The 11,729-nt window shown below is 36.4% G+C and overlaps 1 protein-coding gene across 1 annotated transcript; it reads right to left on the bottom strand.

The window, feature by feature from the left end:
• Positions 1 to 9,557: 9,557 nt before the first annotated feature.
• LOC146539926 (uncharacterized) lies at positions 9,558 to 10,982 on the bottom strand. The gene is made up of 2 exons (XM_085207821.1): positions 10,678 to 10,982; positions 9,558 to 9,883 (listed from the first exon to the last, which is right to left on the bottom strand). Exons 1-2 carry the CDS (start codon positions 10,864 to 10,866, stop codon positions 9,743 to 9,745), a joined length of 330 nt encoding a protein of 109 aa, XP_085063947.1. The 5' UTR covers positions 10,867 to 10,982; the 3' UTR covers positions 9,558 to 9,742.
• Between the last annotated feature and the right edge of the window lie 747 nt (positions 10,983 to 11,729).

The following is an 11,729-nucleotide window of genomic DNA, read 5'->3' as shown; positions in this document are numbered from 1 at the left end:
AACTTTCAACCCCTTATATGCACCCTTAGAGGCGGAATTCTAGAAAACAATGAAACACGTGTTCAATTAAATACGTTTAAGAGTCTGAATTTCAATTTTTATAAAAATTGGTGCCGATTAAATTTTTTTTCTATACAAACTTTCAACCCCTATTTCTCCCCTTTAGGGTTAAAATTTTTCAAAATCCCTTCTTAGTGGATGTCCAGATTACGAAAGTAAACATTTGTCCAAATTTCACGTTTCTACTCACAGCGGTTACGGCTGTGCGTGCGTCTTACCTCAGTCAGTGAGGACAAGTCCTTTTATATATATAGAAGACTAGCGGACGCGCGCAGCTTCGCTTGCGTAATTATGGGTGAATTCTAATAAACCACGAAACATGTATTCAATGAAATATTTTTAAGTCTAAATTTAAAATTTTATAATAATCGGTGGCGTTTTAAAGATCTTTCCATACAAACTTTCAACCCCTTATTTGCACCCTTAGGGGAAGAATTCTAGAAAACCATGAAACATGTGTTCAATTAAATACTTTTAAGAGTCTGAATTTCAAATTTTAGAAAAATTGTTGTCGATTTAAAAAAAAATCTATACAAACTTTCAACCCCTTATTTGCACCCTTAGGGGGAGAATGCTAGAAAACGACGAAACACGTGTTCAATTAAATACGTTTAAAAATCTAAATTTCAAATTTTATAAAAATCGGTGAAGCTTTAATTGTTTTTCCATACAAACTTTCAACCCCAATTTCATCCCGTTAGGATAAAAATTTTTCAAAATCCCTTCTTAGTGGATGTCCAGATTACGAACGTAAACATCTGTCCAACTTTCATGTTTCTACCATCAGCGGTTACGGCTGTGCGCGCGTCTTACCTCAGTCAGTGAGGACAAGTCCTTTTATATATATAGATTACATATGGAATTGAGTTCTCCATTGTATACCAAACGGAGTGATGTGACACTAGGTCACTCTGTCTGCCTTACATCGTGATTAGGCGTGAAGCTGAAACAAGGTAGCGAAATTGTCATTATAAGAATCATTAACAAATGATTAATTATTTTCTCAAATATTCATTTGTAGCTTATAAACAACCAAAAGACAAAACGTCCCCTTTATTAAGTATATATATACGTAAGAATATTAATGTGTACATTAGTATTGTTTACACCGGATGCACAGATATGTACTGCTTTCCTTTGTGTCTATACTCGATGGTTTAGCTTTAAGTTAAGCTATATTTGCTTAAAAAAGACAATTGTGTTATATATCGTATTATTAAAATTCAAATTTACCAAGCCTAAAATATTTATATAATTTTAATAGAGTATATTTAAAAATGTGTTTTAATTTAGCATTTAATAAAAAACATATTTTTCTATAACAGTATTATACTAAAAACGTACATAATAGAAACATTTTTATTTAAAAAAAAAATTATTATCAACACTAAAAATCCTTCCAATGGAGATTTTACAATAGAAACTCCACCGAAACCAGGTTCAACAGACAAATACCTAGAATCAGGAATGATACGGTTCGTTGGTACTTGATAGAATTAGTCGCTTAAAACGCCACTATTTTGCCCGAATACTGTCCGTTTATACAGACAGGTAGGTCTGTGAAGCGGGCGGGCAGTGTTGCCATTTATCCAAAATTAAATTACCTACTTTTCGCTTAAATCCCCAAAAAAGGACCTATATACTTTATTCCGTTAATGACGACAGGTAGAGAGAACCGCTAAAAATATGATTGTAATGTATTACACAATTTCTAACTAGTTCTTAATAAAAAAAACGGTCATCATCGTATTTACTTAATTTTTAACTATATCAAAAGTTACTAAAAACATATTATAATTGTAATTATTATCATAAAATTGCTTAATCTACCGATAGACAGATGAAGAGCAACTGTTGAGTTTCTTGCTGGCTCTTCTCAGCAGAACTGCCTTCCGAACTGGTGGTAGCTTTTTGTTCATATGTTCATTCGACGATTCAAAAGTGCTTATAATAATTGCCTATTTGAATAAAGAATATTTTGAATTTTAATTTGATAGAATAACTAAAGTGGCAACACAGGCCAGTTCTGTGCAAGCACTAATTGCCCGCACGCCGAAGGGTTGGATTAGCTGGATATCGATTTGCTGAGTGCACAAAGCACTGTAATTTGAGGACCGTGCCTCAGTGTAGAGCACTTCAGTTTTAATTACCAAGGCGATTGAGTGTATCTTGATGGGTGATGGGTTCGTTTATGTTTTTTTTTTGTTTTACATGATATAACTATGTTTTTTATTAAATTACACATAATAAAATATAGGTTCGATTTTTATTTGGTTTAATGAATTACTATTTATTAATATCTCATTATTGATTAATAACTAAAATTTTGTAATATTAAATACCTGTTTCACCCAATTACCTAATGGGTTACTAGCTCGGCCCATCCGTCCATTCCTTAAACACAGTTTAAATATTAGGAAATAAGAATACAAATATTGATGACCTACGATTAAATATATAAGTACACTTCGTTTCCATCATCGATACATTAGGAGCCATTGCGTGTTGAGTGGCGGAACTAAACGCCGCGCTTTGCCTCGCCACTAGAACGAGAATTCAATTCAATATTCTCGAATACTAATTATTTTATTTCCTTAAATGGGCATCGAACCCACAACCAGTCGCGTTAAAGGCCTAAAAAAATTTGAAAATCTATTTAGATTGGTCATACCACAATGACTAATTGCCAATACACGAACGGTTCGTTATATTGCTATTGATGCTCTGAGCGAACAAATTGAGAGAGCAGTTTAAGCCGCTTACCTCTTTGTGAAGTGCGGTACTTTAGTTGAAAACTAACTAATTGAGTAATATATCTTAAACAATGGGTGTATACTAAATATTTCAATTTATAGTTTTTTAATACATAAATAGTTTCACGGTGTATCCCGCATAGGGTAGGTGTAGTGTAAAGGCACTCCGTTCCGCTATTCCCGCTCAATTTTCCAAACATATTGAGAACGTATTGAGTGGCAGAACTCAACTACGCTTTGTATTGTTATCAGAAAAGAAAGAACGAAGAAAATCAAAAAATATAATTTCCAATGGGAATCGAACCTACAACTTCTGTGCCGCTGTGCCAAGACGGCTTGCATTAAATTAAATATATATTATTATAAAAAATATATATTTTAAACTTAAGCACAAAAATAGAATTTTTCAAAAAATCGGCTTCATAAAGATTAATTTTATTTATAAAATGATTATATTCGAGAACAATATTAATTTTGAAATTCAAGTACAATCAGTATTCAGTGCAAAATTACAGTGCAGCAGAGTGTGCAGGATTATTCCGAAATCCTTCTAATAAGAAGAGCTTCATGCCCTGCAGCGTGGAATTAAAAGGCTTAATTTACTGCTGTGAATAACAAATTCAACAAAAGATTCATGAAATTTTGTTTTAGTTTAACATTCGTAATAGATATTTCGTTTTAATACAAAATATTGGATTTTTGACTTAAATCTTTAATATTAATTTACTATTTGACAACGTACCTACAACAATATATATATTTGTAAACAGAGAACGGAATTGTCTTAATGAGAACGGAGTGTCTTGACACTAAGTTCCCCGATTCCCGCTGCCATAGACTAGCCTCTAAAAATATATTAACTAAACTCATAACATTTTAAGATCTAAAAATTCGTTAAAAAATACACAAAATTGATATAAGAACAAAATACCGAAATAATAAAAATATTCCTACATATATCTATGCAATATTGGCAAATACTGTTGATTAGTCAACAGTGACTAATACCGTTGATAAGGTCTGTCACATGCAGGCTAATGACAGTTGGATACGTTAATGATGCTCTGGATTACCATTACTGGTGCTGGTGGGCCAGTGTTGCTTAACTGCATGTAACGAATTATTCTTATTCGGTTATTAAACTGGCATTATTTGTTGATAGTCTATTATGTTTTATATTATGCTGTTTAGTTTAATAATTTAATTATGATTTTTTTTATGTTAGGCAATAGACACTTTTAAGTTGCTCAAATATTTAAAGTTATATTTTACATTTTTTCCAGCTTCATGCTTTCCAGGTTAATGTTAAGACACTCCTCACTTTCCGAATTCAAGAGACATTGTATTTCGAGTGGCGGAACACAACGCCGCGCTTTGCCTCGACACCTTCGCGAAGAAATTAAAATATTGAATATCTCATTACCTTGAGTAGGAGTCGAACCACAATCTGTATCTATTGTTTACAGTCACACAGTTGTGCCTCTGCACCACATTGGCATATATTTACGATATTATTATGAAAAAATATTCTTCACGTATAATGGAAGGTGAGAATATACAGAGTAATAAATAACTTGTGTTAAATGTTCAGTAAGTTAAGTTTTAAAATTGCTTCTTAACACAATATACGTAACTAATATAGCTAATACAGCGTTGGCTCAAGTGTTAGGAAACTACCGCATACAGGCCTATCGTGTTGCTAAATGAGACGGGCAAGATCTTGGAAAAGATCGTTGCCGCTCGTCTTACACAGCATCTAGAGGAGGTAGGGCCGGGCCTTTCAGAGGCTCAGTTCGGGTTCAGGGCCGGTCGTTCTACAATTGACGCCCTGAACGCCCTGAAGGCACGGTCATTGGCTGCTACGGCAGAAGGGGACGTTCTCCTCGCCGTATCCTTAGATGTGGTCAATGCTTTTAATAGCCTGCCGTTCGAGACGTTACGAGAGGCGCTTCGTTATCATGGTGTGCCTTTCTATCTCCGGCGGTTATTAAATAACTACCTTCAAAATAGAGTGGTGTTATGGACGGATAGTGACGGTCAAATCGGTCGTCGAAGGGTGGGTTGCGGAGTGCCACAGGGGTCGGTTTTAGGCCCGATACTGTGGAATCTCGGATACGACTGGCTCCTACGTTGTCGCCTGCCCCCCGGTATGGGTGTCATCTGTTATGCCGATGACACACTTGTTACCGCCCGGGGAGGGAATTACAGTGAGGCAGCACGTTTAGCTGAAGTCGGCATCCACCATGTCGTCGATCGCATTAAAGCACTGGGCCTGAGGATTTCCAGTGTAAAAACGGAAGCTCTACTTTTTCATGGACCACGCAAGGGGCCTCCCCGTGGAGCCACTCTACGTATACAGGGGCAGGATGTGGAAATTCGAGGTCAGATGAAATATCTGGGTCTGACCCTGGATAGTCGATGGTCGTTTGCTTCACACTTCGCTCAGCTTGTGCCGAAGCTTGTGAACACCGCCGGGGCCCTCGGTAGGCTATTACCGAATGTCGGAGGACCTGATGCCACATGCCGACAGCTTTATGTTGGCGTGTTGAGGTCTATGGCGCTATACGGTGCTCCTGTGTGGGCTGAATCTCTTACCGCTCGCAACAGGACCCAATTGCGAAAAGCGCAGCGGGTCATAGCGGTAAGAGCTATTCGGGGTTACCGCACTGTGTCATGGACGGCGGCTACTCTCCTGGCGGGCGATCCTCCTTGGGAGTTACAGGCGGAGGTACTGGCTAGAGTTCACGCATTCCGTATAATTGAGCGGTCGCGAGGTGAACGACCGTCGACAGAGGATACCGTGCGGATCAGGAGAAGAGCCGATGAAGCCCTGATGCGGCGATGGGAGTTAGACTTGAGGTCTCCGGCAGCAGGTTTGGTGACGGTGGAAGCTGTCCGCCCGCACCTTAAACGCTGGATCCAAAGAAACTTTGGAGTTTTGACGTTCCGACTGGTGCAGGTACTAACAGGGCACGGTTGCTTTGGTAAATACCTGCACCAGATTGCACGTCGGGAGGTATCACCAGCGTGTTACGAGTGCAATGCGCCGGTGGATTCGGCGTATCACACACTGGCCGAATGCTCTGCCTGGGCCCCACAGCGCCATGTGTTGATGGATGTAGTCGGTAGAGATCTCTCACTGTCAAGTGTGGTGGGGGCCATGCTAGATAGTGAGAGGCACTGGTCTACCATGGTCTCCTTTTGCGATTCTGTGATGGCATTAAAGGAGGCCGCGGAGCGGGAGCGCGAGTCCAGCGCAAATGCAGGCCCGCTCCGTCGTCGTAGGCTAGGGAATAGGAGAAGGCAGTACGCTCATCTCCAACTCCCTTTACCCTAGAGAGTCACTAATAGTATGACGGTGGTCCGCTACAGGCGGGCTTTCCACCAAGTCGCCGTAGTGGAATGCGTGAGCGATCCTGCGGCGTCTTGCTTAGGTGGGTAGGTCTCGCTGGGTTTTAGTGGGTAGTATCGGATTCATTCTCCGGTGAGCCCCACAGTACCGCTCTGTCGGTCTGCGTAAACTGCATTTCCCAGCGTTAAAAAAAAAAAAAAAAAAAAAAAAAAAAAAAAAAAAGTGTTAGGAAACTTACTGTATTACAAAAATTATCAAAATTGTTATCCTATATATATCCTATATCTTATAAAACAAAGTCGCTTTTTGTGTCTGTCTGAACTTTCTAACTCTTCTTCTTCTAAACCACCCAACGGATTTGGATGCAGTTTTCACCATTAGGTCGAGTATTTCTCAGGGAAGGTTTATATATAGTTTATTATTTGTACATTCTTATGTAAATTAACATAAATACGACAAATGTGTATAAAGTCCTACCCGCTGAGACACTTTGGCGCATGCGCTGCTTTAATGGCAAATACTACATGAAAAAAATGTACTGGAGTATTGTTCCTCTTAATAAGATCTACAAAAAAGTCCGCGATGGCATATTCGTATCTTTTAAGAATAACGTGTAGTGATCATATTTCTGTCTAAAAATAATAATTTATATATATTTTTTATTGTGAGGCATATTTTTCCATAATGGTATTAATCCTTATCCTTTAAAATACTTTATTAAATTTCTACGTTAAACGAAGATAAAATTTGCTTTTTAAACTATTTCGAAATTGCGAATAGTTTTACAGAAAAACGCATTTAATTGTTGACACATCCCGCCGTTGACACATCAGCTGTATGTTACTCAAGTCTCACTTATCCCTTACTCTCAGCATATAAATAAGTACATTAGTTACGTTGGCCATTTAATGTAGACCAAAACTGTCTTTTACTGTTTTTCATTTTAATAAGTACTTTAGAAGTTGTTACAATATCAAAAAAATCCTTGCTGCGAAATGGCTCGCCACTCGCCATGCGTCCGCCGTGCCCGCTTGCCTTACACGCATCGGTGGTTCAGTGGTAGAATGCTCGCCTGCCACGCGGGCGGCCCGGGTTCGATTCCCGGCCCATGCATTCTATTTAATTTTCCTCACAGGCAGCCACGTATTGCTTGCTTTTTATCAGGGACAGAATACCCTCTTCAGCATTAACCACAAGCTCGAAAAAAAAAACCCGCCTGCCATTATAGCAACGAAGATTTAGATGCGTTTGCACGTATTGGATAATTAGAGTTGAATGTATTATTTCAGCGCGATATATTTGGTTTCATATTTTTGGTAGTAGTTATTAGTAGGTAGGTTTTAATTTCTTCCGTTTAAAAATAGTAATTTAACTATCTAAAAATAGTCATTTAAATATATTTTAATGAGTACTTGAACAGCACAGATTTAAAATTACGGTACCTACTAAAAAATCCTTGCTGTGTAAAACAATTGGAAATCCTTATTGAAACTACGAAAATGCGGGTTGCATTAGGGTTTAATTAATTTTCACATTATCTTAAGTGCTTTGCAAACATACATTATATGAATAATCCAGTAGTAAAAGCGGGCGAAGCCGCAAGGGGGTCGCTAGTTACATATAATTATACAAATTAATTAAGTAAATACTATTACTATAAAAATAAATATATAATATAACTCAATTACCTATTTGACGAATAAATATATTTTTCTCATCATGTGAAAAACGTAGCTTTACAATGTATCCCACTCATAGCAAGATATGCAAAGGTAACCGTAGTGTTAAGACACACCGTTCCCTATTTCTACGTTTTTTAGTTTTATCCTTATGTTCCATTATTTGAAGTGGAAATAGAACCTACATTTTCTGTGTCAGTTATAAAGCTTTATAGTCAGTTGCCCAGCTAGTTTATGTATATATAATTCAGTATACTATTCTATTATAACTTATATGAGAGCTTCATATAGGTTTTAAAAATATATCAAAATCAAATCAATTTTTTTTTTAAATAGTAAGACCAAAATAAATGCTATCATTATAATATAAGGAGTAAGTATTTTTGTTACTTATTTTTTTTTACAAAACAAAATTGTTATAATTAAATAATAATATTTCTATTTGGACCAACCAACAAATGTTGATCCTATTCCGCCACTATCCTGGGGCTGAGTCAACGCTAAAAGCATGTTGTCTCCTCCAATTTGCTTCCGATGTGACACCGCACTCTGTGTTATGTCTTGCTCCTGATACAATTTGCCTTTCATTCCTATGAAATATCTAGTAGTCTCTATATACCATCAAAAACATTAATGTAAAATGAGAGCCAAGTTTAATATTATGATTTGTGTATGCCTTGGTTGTTGACTTTAACGACAAAATAAGTTATATCTAAATAGATGCCAAGTTGAATGGTCAGTTCTGAAATTTATGTTTAGCAACATAATATATTTTATGACTTAAAATGTCTGGCGTCCATGGCAACCACTTCGACTGCCGCAAATAGATGACCCAGCACGCGGAGTACGTGGAGGTATGCTCGGCCTGGGCGTCTCACACTCTGCACGACGCCATAGGTCATCCTTTCCTTGCCGACTATGGTCTTGACGCACGATCTCTTGCAGAGGGAACAGACCGCTCCTTCTTCTTCGAGGCAGTGGTGCCAGAGAAGGAGGTGGTGGTAAAAGAGTCCCCTATAACCCGCTCGAGTCTCCTTTCAGCGTAAAAAGTTTTCCTCACGATTATAAAAAGAATTGATTCATCAAAATATAAGCATTGGTTCGTGTAACCAATGCTTATATTGTACACATGGTACTGCCCGCCAGTTCTGTTTTGTTGAACTTGGCTTGACACGCTGCCGCGCGTTTTGATGTAGTTTGTCATTCACTTGTCTATTTTTGTTTGAAAATTGATTTTTAGTATGGTGAGATGTTATAATTTTCTTCAGTACCTAGTGTTGTATAGTTAATGTTACTAATAACATGCAGTATGTGGAATCTATATAGCACTATTTACTGTATTTGGTGAGTAAGTACAGGTTTAAACTCAACTAAAATATATATAAATGCATATAATTAAATATTGTAAAAGACAACAACACCCATCAGTGCAATCGGACACAGTAATACGTACAAGGCCTCGTCCATTTGATATGTATGAAATAAAAAACGGGAAACAATTTAAAAAGCTTACATCGAACTATTGTTTCTACATATTCATGGTACTTGATTAAACTAAATATTTATCTTACAATAGGAAATAATTGGCATTGTTTATGTACTGCTCGTATATAAAATTATTAAAGGGATACAAAACTGATAGTACGATGTATAATAATTTATATGCCATATAATATTACGAGTTATGGTATGATGATGATAAAGAAAAATATATAAACAGTAAATAGGCTTTGGTTTATTTAAAAAAAGCTGTATGGAGTATGTACCTATTTAAAACTGTGCAACATTATTTTGTAAGTTATTTTAATGTAATTTTCTTAAATTATTTAACTTAAATAAATAAAACACCTATATCATAGTTTCAAAACATCTAGGTATATCGTATCGATTTTAATAAATTACGAATAAATGCCAATATCGTAATCTAGGCCCATCCCACGTTCACTTTTCAATCGTATATTGACGTAGGTGGAGCCGAGCCCGCCAGCTGTGATGGTAGCGGACGCTTTCGAATGAAGATTATCGTAAGCCATGATCGCCTGAAATAATAAGATATTTAATTCTTAATTAATGATCGTAACATTTTTTGTATGGCATTGAGTTCCCCCACTCAACACGCAATGTCTCCAAAATTCGGTGATAAGCTAGGAATGGAAGTGTTTTAATAGGAGCGGAGTGTTTTAACACTAAGTCTCCAGGTTCCCTCTGCCTACCCTGCTATGTGTAAACTATACTTTTGTTGTATATTTCACTACAAATGGGTAATTAAAGAACGAGACGTGTCTAGTTGCATGATGATTGTGAACTCAAATCCTGGGAGATTGTATTGAATATACAGACAAATAGAAACAAACTCTGCTTTGAAGTTTAACCCGTGAAACGTGGTATTCATTTTTAAATGGTAAGCGCAAAGGTATTAAATAAATAAGGTACAGAATACGCAACACTAATAAATTATTCAAAAATCACATGTAAAAGTTAAATGAAATGTATGTACATTTTGTAGAAAAATATGAAATTAATAGAAAAAAAGCTTATATTATACTAAAAATATGTATATAAAAACGCAGTTGCTAATTACATTAATTTATAGTTATCATTAGAGGCAGTCGTGGCGCAGTGCATGCAAATGTTGTGAGTTTGACTCCCACTGATAGGGGAATTATTTATTCAAATTTTCATTCCTTCGCTCTGGTAACGAAGGCAAAGTACGGCGTTGAGTTCCACCACACAACATGCAATCGGAAATTTCGAAACTTTACTTGTTGAAGGTTAGGCCTCTGCCTACCCTGCTATATGCGGGATACATCAAGATATAAAAAAAAATACTTACATTTATAGGCCTTAAATCGGGACTGGAGAAAAAAACGTCTTTAACCATTTTCTTCAAGGGTATATAATGGAACTGTGCTATCCTATGGTACACCAAATGCTTGTTACTGGCATCTCCCATAATCAAATGTTCACATTTTACAAAGTAAATACAGGCGAATACCAAAAACAGAATGGCTAGAACTTTCATTTTTCTAACTGATTTTTTTTTATATGGAGAAATATTATTTTCGACGTTCTTTCCAGACCAGAATGCACACAAGACAGCTGAACTGTACAAAGTTGATTGAGGAAGTGATCCTCATATGACTATATTCATTTAATATAGCTGCTTGCTGTTATGATAGCGTTAATAACAATTGTTTTCCTGTTTGTTAAAGGGATGTGTTTATTATAAATGAATAAATATTTTTATTTATCATAATTTATTGTCGTTAAGTAAATAATGGTCATTATGGAGCAATGGCACAGTTACAGATTGTACCAGCGATGGTTTTGGGTTCGATTCTCATTCGGATGGATGAACAGGAATGGAATTGAACAGACAGAACTAACACATAGTTCTTTCTACCTAAAGCGATATACGCAAGAGATGCGTGAAATTGGAACAATCTTTTAAGGAACATTTACAGCGGCGTTACAGACAGGAAAAGTACACTTTTTTATGTAAATTCAAGGTAACACTTAGAATAAGATTTTTAAGGGTGTTCTTTTAAAATTTTAATATATATATTTCTTTTGTTACTTTCACGCTTTACACACGAAGCAGGGTGGCTGAGCGAACATAGTTAAGATACTCCCTTCTTCACTTTCCGCCGAACTATGGTAGCGGAAGTTAACGCTATACTTTAGCACGTTGTTAAAGTCAGTTAATTTGTCTCCTCGAGTGGGATCCACAACCTATCGTGTTTACACGCTTGCGCCCAGACTAGTCTCAATAAAATATATCAATAATATCGACTAACTGATATAATATTTAAAATCAAATATAAAGGAAATTAAGTTTTATTTGAGAATACAATTAGAATCACACCATTGTGAAATAAGTTTTCA

This window comes from Heliconius melpomene, chromosome 3, assembly GCF_056956725.1.
Source record: "Heliconius melpomene rosina isolate 202511_hmr_F chromosome 3, ASM5695672v1, whole genome shotgun sequence".
NCBI classification, from domain to species: Eukaryota; Metazoa; Arthropoda; class Insecta; order Lepidoptera; family Nymphalidae; genus Heliconius; species Heliconius melpomene.
This window is presented reverse-complemented; position numbering and strand designations above follow the sequence as displayed.